Source organism: Panthera onca, chromosome C2, assembly GCF_046562875.1.
Source record: "Panthera onca isolate mPanOnc1 chromosome C2, mPanOnc1 haplotype 2, whole genome shotgun sequence".
Lineage (NCBI taxonomy): Eukaryota > Metazoa > Chordata > Mammalia > Carnivora > Felidae > Panthera > Panthera onca.
Genome location: NC_138347.1, coordinates 157405646 through 157421216, shown reverse-complemented (window position 1 = coordinate 157421216; position 15571 = coordinate 157405646). Strand labels below are relative to the sequence as shown.

Below are 15571 nucleotides of genomic sequence, written 5' to 3'. Positions count from 1 at the left end.
TACAATTTTACTGAATTTTCTGATTAAGTTCTAAGAGTTTTTTGGGGAGTCTTTAGGATTTTATCTATATAAAATCATGTCATCAGCAACTAGAGACAGTTTTACTTCATTTCCAATGCTGATGTCTTTTATTTGTTTTTATTGCCTGACTGCTCTAGGTAGGACTTCCAATACTGTGTTAAATAGGAGACTGTGTCTTGTTCTTGATCTTAAACGAAAAGCTCTCAACCTTTTACCACTAAGTATGATGGTGGTGGTGGGCTGGTCATATATGGCCTTTATTATGTTGCGGTACACTGCCTCTACACCCACTGTAAGTTCTTACCACAAACGGATGTTGAATTTTGTCAAATGCTTTTTTCTGCATCTATTGAGATGATCATGATTCTCTTCTTTCAATTCTAGTAACAATAATTGATTTGCAAATGTTGAACCATCCTTGCATCCCAGGGATAAATCACACTTGATCATCATGGTGAATCACTTTAATGTGCTACTGAATCCAGTTTGCTAGTATTTCATTGAGAATTTTTGCATCTGTATTCATCAGGGATATTGGCCTGTAGTTTTCTCTTCTACAGTGTCCTCTTCTGCCTTCAGTATCAGGAAAATGCTGGCCTCATGAAATGAGTTTGGGAATGTTCCCTCCTCCTTGATTTTTCCAAAGCGTTTGAAAAGGATTGGTATTAATTCTTTAAGTGTTTGGTAAAATTAACCAATTGGATTTCTGATTACTGAGTTTATCTCCTTACTTGTAATTGGTCTATTCAAATTTTCTATTTCTTCTTGATTCATGTCTTAGTAGGTTATATGTAGAATTTTCCCATTTCTTCTAGGTTATCCAGTTTGTCAGCATATAGTTATTCATAGCAGCCTTTTTGACCCTCTGTATTTCTGTGGTATCTGTTGTAATAGCTCCTTTTTCATTTACGATTTTGTTGATTTGGGTCTCTCTCTTTTCCTTGATAAAATTAGCTAAGGGCTTGCCAATTTTGTTTATCTTTTCAAAGAACTGACTTTTAGTTTGGTTAATCTTTTCTATTGTTTTTTTCTGTTCTCTATTTCATTTATTTCTGCTCTTTATTATTTTCCTTCTTTCTATATGGGATCTTTCCTGCTTCTTAATGTAGGCATTTATTGCTACAAACTTCCCACTCAGAACTGCTTTGTTGCATCCCAAGTTCTAGTTTTGCATACCCACAAGTTCTAGTATATTGTGTTTCCATTTTCATTTGTCTTCAGAAACTTTCACTTCCCCTTTAATTTCTTCTTTGATCCATTGGTTGTTCAGGAATATCATGTTTTTTAAGAGTTTTTGGTTATGATTTCATGATTCTTTCTCTTCTTTGCTATCAGTGTGCCAGTCTCTAAGAAGTCTCTAATATTACCTATCTGTAAGTTGAAGGCTGAAAATGTGAATTTGCTGAACTTGCTAGAATTTTATGTAAAATTAACCAAATAAGGATCTGAGTAAGACCCTGATGAAAACTACAAACAAAATACATGGAGTTTTACATGGGCTTAGGAGAGTCCATTTCAGCATCCTAGGAGACTTTATTTGCTTGCTTCATGGTGCTCTGCTATGGGACAAGTCAAGAAATGATCTAAAGAAAGTGATCAATAGTTCTCTAATTGGTAAGAGACGCTGATAGCTAAGGACTCTGAAGTTCAATTCTCTTACATGAAGTAACACAAGAATGAAGTCTTAGAAGCCTTCCTTAATGATTAAAAAACTGTTCCTTCTAATCCCCTGACAGCAGCTAGAAGAGTCAAAAGTAGAAACGGAACACAACTTCGCTAACTCTTCTTACCTCTGCTGATTAATGAATTCATCTTGATACTGAAGCTGGATAGTAAATCCAAAAAAATTTTATCAAGCTGTTTACTGACAACTTCAGAGCAACATAGCCCACCCACAAACTGAGAAGTAGAACAAAATTAGGACTAATCTAAAACTACTGGGAATCTTCTACTTCTAGGTAGACTGCAATGTGTTGAGCAGACTGAAGGTCCTGCTGTAACCACTAGAAACAAAATGATAACTTGCAGAAATCAGGTTTTCAAGGCCTTGGAAGCAACAGAAATAAATGAACTGAAATTCCAAAATCAAGAAGAGCTCTTTCTAAGAGCTGAGGCAGAAATCCAAACAAGAATCACGTGACCTCAGGAATATCAACAGATCACATGCGTTCCTAAAAAAGGTTAAACCAAATCAACTTATACTATACCTAAAAGAAGAGCTTATGTCTACCAACTTTTTAGAAACCTGAAAAATAGGTAAATTTAGGAAAATACAGCTAGTCTGATGCAAGAACATAAGCTTGCAGTGGACTGACATTCAAAGTCTCATGTAACAATCAACTGGTTTTTATACACATTAGTCTCCTGAGAATTTGTTAAGCCGGTTTCAGTCCTCTGGAAACTAATTACTACTGAGCACAAAACTGAGAATCACACTTTGGAACTGGGGGATCACACCATCTGAGGGGCTTTCCTGCCATCTACTGGAGCTCCTGATCCACGTTAAGTCTCTTTAAACTGTAGCAAGGACCTAAAGTCAACGAAGAGTTGATACATACAAACTGTTCATGACACAAAATGGGTTTAAAAAAAAAAATACCAAACACACCAAATACCTACAAATTAAGTCTTGGGCTTTAAAAAACACAAAGGACACCATATCCCCAACGATCTGATGTTCCTTTTGGGAGAAGCCCTGTCTATAAGCTTACCTCCAGCTTTCCATTACCATCTTCCCAAGTCATAGCTAGGAAATTTAAAACACTAGAAGGAAAATGAGAGATTAATGTATAAAACAAGTCAGAGTCAAGTAGCCAAAGGCACAAAAATAAGGACACAATTCCACACCTCTATTTTATGTTCCAAAGCTTACTTCAAAACTGCTTCAAAGTTGTGGGCCCATTTTTTACTCAGCCCCACAAGCCTGCAAGATCAGATCTAAAATAAGCTTCACAGCAGTCTGTATAACATGCCTCAAACCGCAGGCCTGCCTCAATGTGCAGAGAGGAGGTGAGTCCAGGACATGTTAATATACAGGCACAAGTCAGGGAAAAGGAGTTCCAGTATGAGCAAGGATATCGGGCAGGGCCACGGGGGAGGGGGCACGATCACACGGTGTAAAAAAAATTCAGCAGAACGTAAGTTTCCATTTCTTTAGTTCGTTTTCTGTAATATTTAACTCATTTAAACAAACATTAGGGCCTGTCATGTTTACCTGGTGACAGGAATGGAACACAGATAAGATATAAACAAACACACAGTTCTCTTTCTCAAGGACCTTACTATTGAGCAAGAGCCACAAGCGAGCCATCTGAAATGAGTGAGGTTTGGCGTCATCCCATCTAATTCCAATTAGGGCATGTGTCCCCTTCATCTCACCATCCTCTGTTTTTAGCCATCTAACAACCCCCCCACCCCATTATTTTTATCCAACAAACCAGTGCACCTACTCTGTGCCTGGCTGCATCCCAGGCAGAATTTAGACGTACCCACCAAGAGCGTCTCCCTCCACAGTCTTTTTCTCCTACTTGCTGGACATGGCCCAAACGCTGAGGTCCTACAGAGTTTTTCTTAGGTTTCAGGGATTAAAATAATTGCAAATTAAACTTTTATAATATCGTTAGGCGCTGCTGTACACTATAGCGGATATAGTTTTTAAAATATCACCATCAGGCCAACCAATAGAAACGAGGTGAGATAAATCAACGTTTTTCTGAAGACGAAGTGGGTTAGACAGAAAATGGGTTAATCGAGGACGACGGGAAGAGGACGTTTAAAAACAGCGAGTCCATGTGCTGGGACGACGGTCGTGAGGAGGGGCCGGAGCCACAGAACGTCTCGGCTAATTAGCTCGGCTTGGCCCCGCGGCGCCCCCTTCGAGGCCCACTCGCCATCTTCCTCCGCCCCAGCCGGCGGCGACGTGTGAAGACCCGGCCGAGGGGAGCCACGGCCCTTGAAAGAAGAAAACCACACGGCCGTGTGTGTGACCGTGACCGTCGAAAGCGATTCCTGAGCAGCTGCTCCGCGAGTCCTGACCACTTCGGGACCCCACAGGCGACTTCCCGATGCGCGGGGACAGTCTCCCCAGAAACGGAGACGCGTCGCCACCAAGTGCCACCAGGCCACTCCGGAGCGAGCCCGAGAGCGCCGTCGAGCACAGCACCTACGGTCAACGCAGTTTTCAGCAGTTTTTCAGAAGACCACGGTGACGTCGCTCAACGTTCAGGAGTTCGCAGTGTGTGACTACGTCGATTCCGAGTTTACCGTGTTGCAAGTGGGCGTTAACGGCTGAATTTTTGTTCTGCGAACGGGTCCTTCTTCAACAGGTTTACGCGTCTCCCCAGAAAAAAGATAAAGAAATACCCAAGTAGATTTGATAGTTTCGACTCCCTAAGGGCTTCCTAAGGCTACAACCCGAAGTGAATAGACTTAATTTCTGCATTTCTGAATGGAGACAGTTAACTGTTTTAAGTGGTCTAAGAAGCTCTTTGAAGTTCCAAGAACCTAACCCGTTACCAAGCAGATCCTTTCATTTGTTTCTATCTAACGTTTAGAACACACACGAAGGAAAACCCCTCCCTTAGAAGTTAACCTAGTCCCTACGTTCCGCAAGTTAAACACCACTGGAAGCACGTGTGCGGAAAACACAAGGGCCAAGGTCCCGGGCCGCCCTCGCTCCCGGTTTCCCCCCCGCGGCCGACATTTCAGCGACTCCCCCGAGGCCAAGCTTCCAAAGGCGGAGAAAGCCCCTCAAGAGGAGCAACGAGGCCGCGATCTCTGACCGCCCTTCGGGACGGCGGCCCGGCTCCACGGGGACCGGGCGTCTGTGACCCCTCCGCGAGGGCCGTGGCGACAGTCCCGCCGGACCGAAGGCCGACGTCGGGTCCGGCGCCGGGCCAGGCACCAGCGCGTCCTCCTTCCTCGCACGGCCGCCGTCCCCGCCCTCACCGCACACACGCCGGTAGCGGACGGACCGAGAAGCCAGTCGAGGGGGGGAAGCGGGGCGCGCCCCGCCCCTGGGGGCCGAGAGGGTGGCAGACGGGCAAGAGCCGTCGGGGTCAAGGGCCGGGAGGCCCAAGGGCCCGAGGCGGGACTGCGAGCGCAAGGTGACCGGCAGCAAGGGGGCGGCATCGCGGGGCCGCGCGGGCCCCTGAAGGCGCGGGGGTCGCGCGTGACGGAGGACACGGGGCGGCCGACCTTGGGGACCGCGCTGCCGCGCGGAGGACTCCGCTTCCCACGGGGAACGAACGGGAAGACCTCCGGGATGCCGAGCGGAGCAGAGCTGCGCACCGAAACTTCCAAAGGAACGGAGAAGCAGCTCTCCCCGACGGGCGGTGACCGCCTGCAACGGCCGCGTCCCCGGCACGGCGCCCCCCTTCCAGCCGGTCCCCGCTGCAAGTGCCGGCTCTTGGCGCCCGAAGACCCGGGGCCTCCTCCCTCCCGGAACCGTCAGCGTCCGGAAACCGGCGGCAGGAACAAACGACGGGAAGGCGGCCTCCGACATCCCGGCCTTCTCCCTCTCCTTCCGAAGACGCACGGAGTCGCCCGGTCGGCCCGGCCCCCGCCTCCTCACGCCGAGAGCCCGAAGACTCGAGGTCGGGCTCGAGGGCCAAGAGCGGGCCGACCGTAACTTCCGGCGTCTCTCTCTCCCAGCGGCACCTGCGCCGACGAGCGCCGCACGCCTCTGCCTTTGCACACACGCTGTGACAGGGAAGGAGTGAGAGGGGCCCGAGGCCCACGTAAAACCAAACGACACCAAACCCGAGGCTCGTCAGTCGGCGGCCAGGGCCCGGAGAAAAGTTCCAGGTGCTACAAATCTTCCGGACGAAGAACATGGTTTCGAACGAGGCAGCGAGGGAACCTCCCGACCTGCACGAGGCCAGGGGACACCTGACCAGAAGCTCTGGGAAGGGCAGCGGGAGGGGAACAAGCAGGACGGTCTCCCGGCTCCCAACGGGAAAGGCACGCGTGTCCAGCCTGAGGTTCCAGGCGCGGGAACAACATCAGAAAAGATTTCCAAAGGACCTGAAATTTGGTTTTCACTTACTTAGCCCCAAATAAGCACAAGGTGTGATTGAAATGGGGCAGAGGGAGGCGAACGAGAGAAGTTTAAGCTCAATTATCAGTATCAAAAGAAGAATTTTATGTTCTCGTTAAAAATGTTTGAAACTGAAGAGATTTAAACATGTTTTTTCCTGAACACTTATTCCTTAAAGCATATGAGAATTAAAATGTTGGGAGTCTATTTTTCCACTAATAACCTAAAACATTTGATCCTACGATTTTAAACCAGAGGTAGACAAGGCTGGATGCACATCAGAATCTCACAGAAGCTTCTGGATAAGGGCCTCACCCAAGACTATCTGAACCAGAATCTCTAGGGCGGGGCCCTGGCAAGGTTTGCTTGTTTTTGAAAAGTCTGCTCCAGGTGAAATTTACCAGTGGTGAGTAGAGAACCACCAATTTAGATCTTACCACTAGCAAATTATACTAGAAAGTGGCATCAATATATACTTCACTTTATCTGAATCTTATAACACAGTGACAACAATAAGCACCAGAGCTAAAAATGCAGTAGGGAAGACATTAAAGGACATCTGTCATTTTAATCACATTTTTCAGGCCTCTCGTTAAAAAAAAAATCAACGGCTGAGTTAGCCTAAAAAACCCCTACGTACGGTACCTATAGATTATACTACCTATAACATGTCGTGCTCAAGAATCTTTATTACAAATATTAAGTTCTAGAGTAGCTTATTTATAAAACTCAAAAGATTTTACTCAAAGCACAGAACGGCTCTTCCCTAAATACATAATTATACAACAGTCACACTGTAAAGCCAGCACGTCGTGCATGCAGAGCTAATACTGTAAAGTGCTTTCGTTTACATAGGGTTCGTGGCGGATCAATTTTCACCTATGATCTCTGAAATAACTGTCATTTGTTTCACAGGCACACGGAACTTCAGAAAGTTTAGGAAAGGAGTTTCTTCTTTTGGTTTTACGTGACAAGTGGTGATGGTATGCTCTGTAAAAGGTACCTTTCAGAATATGTGAGCTGCACTCGACAGCTGGATTGTGGAAGGTGTGCACCACGTTTCTAAGGATACGTCTTTCACTTCCGTACAACTGAACACCGCAGGCGGCCGCCTGGGCCCAAGGAGGCAGTGTGGTTCATGCTGGATACGTACCATGTAGGCAGGTTTTACATTTACCTTTTTAAATAAGACAAGATGGTGCTTTAAACAGACCAAACTTACTTCCCTATGCGTAAAAAAGGCACAAATGATCCCTTAAAAATGCATAATCTCAAACTCTACACTCAGGCCTGAACTCTGTGACACAAGCCAAGGTCTTCTAATCTATAATCCATCAGGGCTCACGGTCCAAATGGCAAATTTTAAGAGTAGGTAATAAAAATTTAACCACAGTCTGACTCTGGGAAGAGAAAGTTCAAGTCGGAAAACACAGAAACATTGCGAAAGCATCTGTCTCTAATAAATCGTAACTTTGAGCAGGAAAGATGAAACTATACCCCCTCAGATTTGGTGCACCTTGGGAGGGACTGTAAAAGCAAATACATTAACAGCTTTTCTGGAAAAAATCTGAAATAAAAGCAAGGAGTTATCAATTCACAACAAACTATAATAGCAGATTTAGATAAACCAAAGAGAAAATTTTTGATTTATGCCCTTCTGGACTAACTTCAAAGTTCTATCACAAAGATATTACACCTTAGGTTGTACAATGTGTACAGTAAGGACTGACTTTTTTAAACGTTTTCAAAGAAAATATTTACACATTATTATACACATAATGCTACAATCACAGTTCCCGTGGCTGCCCATTTCCCAAATTGTCTAAAAAAGACTCTTGTAGGAGGGAGTATGTGGACATATTTCTTCATGGCGCTAAAGCAGAGGAAGGAACAGGCTGTCCCGAATACATTCAATGTGGCTTCTAGTTAAACCACAACTCTTGGCTTGAATATGCCACGCAAGATTTCCAAAAACTGGTATACTGCACACGCTATAAGTAGCACATAAATTAACAGTCAAGAATATCTCAATTCATGTTTTACTAATCCACTTTGTCACAAGATAAGGCAATGCTTTTCAGATAGACTGGCTAGTCACTTTTAAATTCACACTGGATTTTGAAATGTTCTTCGCATGTACTAAGTTAGGTCAAAAAAAGGAATAATTAAAGATGCTTAGGAACACAATTTTAAGATATGCCCAGAGTCTTCATCAGCTCTTGAAGCATTACTGAACCAGAAAAAGTATATATTAAGTAATAAAAGCAAACTAAAAATCTGTAAAAGGTACTACAAACTACATATAGTTCTTGTTCGCAGGTCAGAGGGAATGATATGATACTGACTAACTCTGAACATTAAGGGCAGACGCCAATACATCCTAAAACAAAATGACAAAATAGAATCTATGGCAATAAACACAGTTACATATTGATAAAAGGTATAGGTCATTATGCAAAATAAATTATAGAAATTTACATACTTTACACAGCTAGAAAATAACATATAAAAGCAAAAATTGATTAAAATACAAAATTCAGATTAGAGTAGGGAACTAGTATAATTCTCTCAGAATATAACATCAGAATAAAAACCTGACACAGAGGAACAAATTATACAATTAGCAACTTGAATTATGTACAAAAACTTTGTATATGCTAAAAATAGTCACCAAAAATCACTATGTATTAAGCCACACAGAAAATCTAAAAATACTCCCCGAAGCAAAAACCAGTAAGGTTGCAATGTAGACTACTGACTGCCATGTACTAAAATTAGAAGTTAAAAACCAAACAGCTAAAAAGAAACATAAATCTATCTACTTTGAATTAAAAAAGAAAAAAAAGAACCTCTGGGTTAAGTAAGAAATAAAACAGTAAAGATAAACTTCAGCAATGAAAAACAATGACCAGAGAGTGAAATCCTCAGGATGTTACCAGAGATTGCAGGAGAGAGCAACACACAACCTTAAATGTTAGAAATCAGAACAATGAAGGAAAAAAGCTTTCAACTGAAGACAGTAGAAAAGAAAACAAAGGGAAACTGAAAGATCATGGAAAAAATTAGTAACAACGAAAGAAAAAGTAATGACATAGAAAACAAGTGCAGTTGTAAGCATCCTCCCACTTTCCTTTTCCTTTTTAAAAACTTTTTAAAAGTTTTTTTAAGGCAAGATTGAAGATATAATGAAAAAAACAAGAAGATTATAGTGAATACCTGTGTACCCACCATCCAAATTAGAAAATAAACATCACCAATATAGATAAAACCTTCTAGATATGCCTGCCCCTCGTGTAACCTCATGCATTCTTCAGAGCTTTACTACATGTGCATGCACCCCTGAACAGTACATAATACTGCTTCATATGTTTTAAACTTTGATATAAATGTTGTAATACTATCAGTATTCTTACAAATTTGCTTTTCTTAAATGTTTGTGAACTACCGCCATGATGACATCCATGGTTCATTCATCTTCACCAATATACAGAATTCCATCACATGAATATCAAACAATGTATTCCCCTGCTGATGAATACTCAATAATGCTGTTAAAAACATTCTCTGAAAATCTGTGTACATGAGTGAGAGCACCTCTAAGGGTGTGTACACAGGAAGAGAAGTGCTGGGTCTCAGGATTGTGTACTTCTTTAACTTTAGTAGATAACTGTCTTCTACGTAGTACTAGTTACATTTCCTGAAGATCTATAGTGTTATCTACACTTGGTTTGGTCTGACATTAGTTTTTCCCAATGTGAAAAGTATGGATAGTATCTTATCAGGCTTTTATTTTCCCTGATTATTACTGAGGTTGAACATCATCATTTCCATGTTCAGACATTTATGCTTCCTCTTCTGTAAATTCTTGGCTTCATTTTCTGACGAGACCTGCTCCATTAATCAAAAATCTCTGACTCAAATATCCTAATGAAAGGTTTCGGTGAAGCCTTGTTATCTGCGGTGGGCAGGAACCATTCAACAACCCTTTCTTTTATAGGACACAGAAATCTAAGACGAAAAGCAGTATTTTGGTGTACAGAATATTCAGTATAAAATTGGTACTCTTCAATGTGTGCCTTTAATCTTCCATAACCTGCATTTCAAATGATCAGAATGCAAACGGAAGACTCCTAAGAAGTGAGATATCATGTACATGTAATATTAGAGCATTATTATTCCAAGATTAAACTAAACATTGTAAAAGCTGACCACACCTTCAGCTTAACAACTTGTTAAAAATTAAGAATAAATTCCTAAATTCCTACATGACTTTCAAAGCAGATACAATCCCAAAGGGACAACACTGCCACAAGATGAAAAGGAGCAAACACTTCCACCCGGAATAGGTAACTCAGGACAAGAGAGAACACAACGTTTTGGAGTGAAGAGAGGGTAGCTGGCAATGCAAAGGGCTACCAAAATTCTGGAATCCACCATAGAGCAGATGTCTGTATGTCAATTTCCTGTCCTATACAATGAAACAGACAATAACCACCACACTGGTCGCTGTGAAAAGTAAACACGGTAACACAGGATACAATACCTCTATCTGATTCAATTCTACTCTATGGATGAGGAAATGAAGCAGAGAGAGATCAAGTACACTCTTCAAGATCACAATTAATAAAAGATCCCCATGCCCAAATTCTTCATAATGTACTGTAGCATTCACAGTACTTTTCCAATATGAGTCTCAATGAGTGTTAAGGGATATGTCCAGGAAGGAGCAGACTAGGGGGACTACCAGAAGGATCTAAGAAGATAGGAAATGTACTCAGACGTTCAAAAGAATTACAGTGAGCAGGTGATGGTTACCTTAAATGAGAACTTACTCATTTTTCTCTGTGCTGACAAATATACTTAGATGTTTGCCACATAAGGGGTAAAACTAACTGCCAGCTTTAGGAATACACGGCATTCATGAAACCTAATCTGTTAATTAAGACACATTTAAGAAAGTCCCTTAAGAAATTATTTTCAGATAAACAGCAACCAATTTGACCAACTATTCTCTAGCTGGTGGAATTCAAGTGGGCAAATATTGGAGGAAGGTTACCTACCTACTGCGGGTGCATCATATTCATCACCAAGCAGAATTTCTGGAGCAGAATACGCAAGAGATCCACAGCTTGTTGTGAGCTTCTTCCCTGGTTGAAATTTGTTGCTGAAACCAAAGTCTGTCAACTTTACAAGACCTTGTTTTTCGAAGAAGACTACATTCTCTGGTTTTAAGTCTCTGTGAACCACATGGAGTTTATGGCAATAAGATATAGCATGAACGATCTGAGCAAAGTACTTCTTGGCCAAATCTTCATTAAGTCCCTCTTCGTGTTTCATTATGTAATCGAACATATCTCCTCCATCTCCAAGTTCCAGAATAAGATAGAGTTTGGTCTGGGTGTCAATAACTTCATACAGGCGTACGATGTTGGGATGCTGCACTAGTTTCATGCATCTCACTTCTTGGAAAAGATGACCAGTGGCTAGAGTGTCCAACTTTGTCTTGTCAATAACTTTGACTGCTACTTTTTCACCTGTAAAGACATGCCTGGCAAGTTTAACCACTGCAAAATGACCTCGACCCAAGGTTTTATCCAGATCATATAATCCAGCAATCTTTCCATCATACCCTCGCTTGAATCCTGCCATGCTGGTCCAACAGAAGAAAAAATATATAGACTGTTCAAAATGGATCTTCTCATATAAGAATATTTGGTGAAAATAAGGAATTCATTTTCAGTGTCGCCACGGACACCTACAAAATAAGAGAAGAAACAAAATTAAGTTTCTGTAGCTTTTCCTTTTACAGTTTCCTTACTTTTTTTTTTTTTTTTTAAGAGAAGCCTGAAGTAAATAAATTGAGACATAAAATGAGTAAGGGCCATATAACAACCTGTTTACATATTTTGGGTTTATATTACAAAGGCTGAGAATTTAAATACCATATTAAATTTTGCAAACTGAAAAAAAAAAACTGATTTGTTGAAACAAGTTTTTGGTGATGTCAGAAATAAGAAACCTGGCAAGTTTGATAAACTATGCTTAAAAAAAAATTTTCCCCCAAAGTAATTTCAATTAGTGTCTTAAAAAACAAGGCAAGAATTGACCAAAGGGAAAACAGAATAAACATTTGGACAGAAACCCAACAACTTTTTCCTGTTATTCCAAAACTAGCACTATTTCCTGTAAGTACCAAAAAAATCCCTTTAGTGAAGCCTCCTCTAGTTAGAATTCCAGCTGGAATTCCCTTCCCTTCTCCGTTATCTCCACAGCAGCTTGGACACCACCAGCCCATGAGGTCTTATTCTACAGATTTTCGTATACACCATTTCCCTCCTAAGACCGTAAGGTTCTTGAGAACTCTAAGGTTCTATTTTTTTCCTTCTACCCTCCCCTCCCCTAAACAGTGTTTTACATATAACAGGTAGTCAATATTTTGTTACATTTTGAAATTCAACTTCTTTCCAAAATGTTTACATGCCAATTGTTTGCTCTTGTGTCACTAGTGCCTAGAATGGCAACTGACACACAGTAGGTGCTTAATAAATGTTTGCTGACTGGTACTCGCTCTTTGTACTTATCAGTTATGCCTCTATCACAGTCTTCAAACTGTCAAACCAAACTCACCACAATCTGTTTATATTTCAAAAACAGGCATGCATTTTTTAATTTTTTTTTTTAACGTTTATTTATTACTGAGAGACAGAGAGAGACAGAGCATGAGCAGGGGAGGGGCAGAGAGAGGAGGAGACACAGAATCCGAAGCAGGCTCCAGGATCTGAGCTGTCAGCACAGAGCCCAACGCGGAGCTCGGACTCACAAACCGGGAGATGATGACCTGAGTCGAAGTCGGATGCTTAACCGACTGAGCTACCCAGGCACCCCAAACAAGGATGCATTCTTAAACCATCTTAAAGATCCTTTGGTTTTAAAGACCATATCTCACATGGCATTTAAAATTCTAAACCTTTATTATGTAAACTCTAAATACAGAAATCAGCTCTTATAAATGACCTTCAGAAAAACAAATGTATAAAATCATACAAATTATCACTTTAAATCTCACAAATTCAACTCCCACTATTATTTTTTCTGACCAAAATTTAATAGAATTATTATAAAATCCAATGAGGAATACAGCCATCTCCCAAGACTAGCTCTCTCCCATGAGTGCATACAACCCTTCCCTTCTGCAAAGTCTCTTCTAATGCTCCCAGTATATACTTTCATGTTTCCAGTTGTTTTATTAAGAACAGTAGTTACATCATTTACTCCCACTTAGATGAAAACATCCCAAAAAAGTAAATTGTACATAGAACAAGGTGTTTTTTTTTAAAAGCACTAGCATTACATTCTTTCAATCTCGTTTTTGCTTAAAAGAACAGAAGAAAAGCGAACATTAAAAACCTATTATACGTATTTGTGTAAAATGAATCAAAGTGCTGCAACTATGATTCAAACTGTTCTTATTTCAAAGCCCACGTTCTTTATAAACATTTAATCACACTAAATGATGTTATGCTTAGGGTAGTATCTGGAGAGTTAAAGTACCAACTATAAAAGAGGCATAAAGTCATTCCCACATGCAAACTGAAATTATCTGAAACACCTATCTGGAGCGACCCTCAAATATCTATATTAGCTGTATGTTTATTAATATGTTTTTTATATTTTAGTAATTACCATAATAATAAATATAAGTTACCACTTACTGAGTAAGTATAATATCTCACTCATATACCAAATTCTTTACATCATCCTCATTTAATCCTTACAAATGCCCTCAGAGATAGGGATTATTAGCCCCATTTTGAGGCACAGAAATGGTCAGTCACTTAGCATAGTCTACCAGGTCCGTATGTAAGACTAGGATTCAAACCCAGGACCACCTGACATCAAAATCTGTGCTTTTAACCACTATCTACACTGTTTCTGCAATCTAAATGATTAATCCCGTTTATTCTATAAAGATTTTAAAAATAAGAAACCAACAGTACTACATACAGGTGTTGGAGAAAAAGCAAATTTCTTCTATACTGTGTATTATCTTGTCATATAAGCTAATAATTTTAATGACAAGATTAACAGGAAAATCCAAGTGGAAAGATGTTGCTTTATTTGGACAGTAGTTCCCCCAAAGAAAGTTTAATTCAGGCATATTTAATTTTCAAAAATAGCAACTCTAAGCTAACTCCAGGGGGCAGAAAACTATCTTTGTATCTTTAATTTTGATTAATTATAAGGGCAGTAATTATTCTTAAAGTTCTACCTCAGTCTATTAAGTTACAAGCTGGCAAATGCAACTTAAGCTTTCAAAACAACTTTTAGGCTGCCCTCAAGTGATATAATATTTGTTTTTCTCATCCCTTTAGTTTAGATGTATTCTTGTTAAATGGCATATAAATCAGATTTCAGAAATAAATTTGAATTTAAATTAAATTTTAATTAAATTAATTAGGTCATTCACTTTGTCTTGTTACGAAAGTAATAAATGTGTATGTAAATGAGGGGGAAAAAAGTAGTTTTTCAGAGTCTCTGACACCCAGAAACAATTACAATTAACACTCTGCAGTTTCTCTTCCCAGAACTGTGCCAGCAAAAGGGTACAATGAAAATAGTTTTTAATCCACTAGCAAGTTCACGGGAAAGAATCTAACAGGGTCTCTTCATGATCAGGCTACCTTGTAGTGAAAGAATAATCATTTTCACTACCAAGGAATGTACTCTTTTTGTAATTCGTTTCGTACACACAGTGTCTATGAAACCACAGCGGTTTACCAAACACCAGGACATTATGATTAACTGAAGGTCGAAAGGAAAAACATCCTCGTTACTGATCATCTCTTTAAGTACTAGCCTACTGGGCAACCCAACCATCAAGTACATTTTGTGTTCGCACAGGAAGTAACTACATTGTTTTTTGATCTTTGAGGACCTTGCAGGGCCTGAAAGTCATGCCGAACATCAACGCTGAATGTTAAGAGGTGGCTTATACAGAGTGCAGGTGCCTCTAATGGCTCCAGGACATACCCTACAAACCGCATACTGAATAATCCTTGTTACCACTGTGTTTTGTGAGTTGCTTCTTTTTCCTAAAGGAAAACACAGAAGGAGATTTGAGTTTAGTTCTATTTGTTTTAACTTTGCTTAGAGTCAAAATACACATTCTAAGGCTGGATCCAGACAGACATAAAAATGGCAAGTATGTCTTTAGTGACCCAGCATCCCAGGATCTTTCTCCCCTCTGTGAATTACAACCCATTCAAAGAATCTTGAGGAAACAGAAATTTAACAGTGCACACATAAACAGAGATTGTTCCAGGCGGCCAGGTCAGACAGATTCTACTAGAAGGAGGAGGAAGTAATAATAATAAACGGTGAATTCACCATTTTCTAAATGCTTCCTGGGTAACAGGCTCCAAATCCACTTTTCACTGAATCGAAACCAAGAGCCCGCAAGCTAGGCGCAATGAGGCTTGACTTGCCCAGTAAGCAGCAGGAGGCAGTTCCAAT

General features: G+C 40.7%; 1 protein-coding gene and 1 long non-coding RNA gene across 9 annotated transcripts in view; one reads left to right on the top strand and one right to left on the bottom strand.

Annotated features, from left to right (window-relative positions):
- The window catches only part of SNRK (SNF related kinase), a 59169-nt gene that overhangs the window by 29837 nt on the left and 13761 nt on the right, over positions 1-15571 (bottom strand). For 2 of the 8 annotated variants that reach the window (XM_060638074.3, XM_060638075.3), the window contains 2 exons: positions 15089-15150; positions 11119-11813 (listed from right to left, as the gene is read on the bottom strand). In XM_060638074.3, the coding sequence (XP_060494057.2) occupies positions 11119-11707 (589 nt within the window). In that variant the 5' untranslated portion in view covers positions 11708-11813; positions 15089-15150. Of the gene's footprint in view, positions 1-3509; positions 3973-11118; positions 11814-15088; positions 15151-15571 lie in introns of those variants that run through there. The other 6 variants (XM_060638078.3, XM_078432530.2, XM_060638076.3 and 3 more) reach the window with 4 other exon arrangements.
- On the top strand, positions 5297-7609 carry LOC144612812 (uncharacterized). Its single transcript, XR_013549966.2, has 2 exons — positions 5297-6464; positions 6974-7609. It is a non-coding gene; the product is annotated as an uncharacterized LOC144612812 (long non-coding RNA).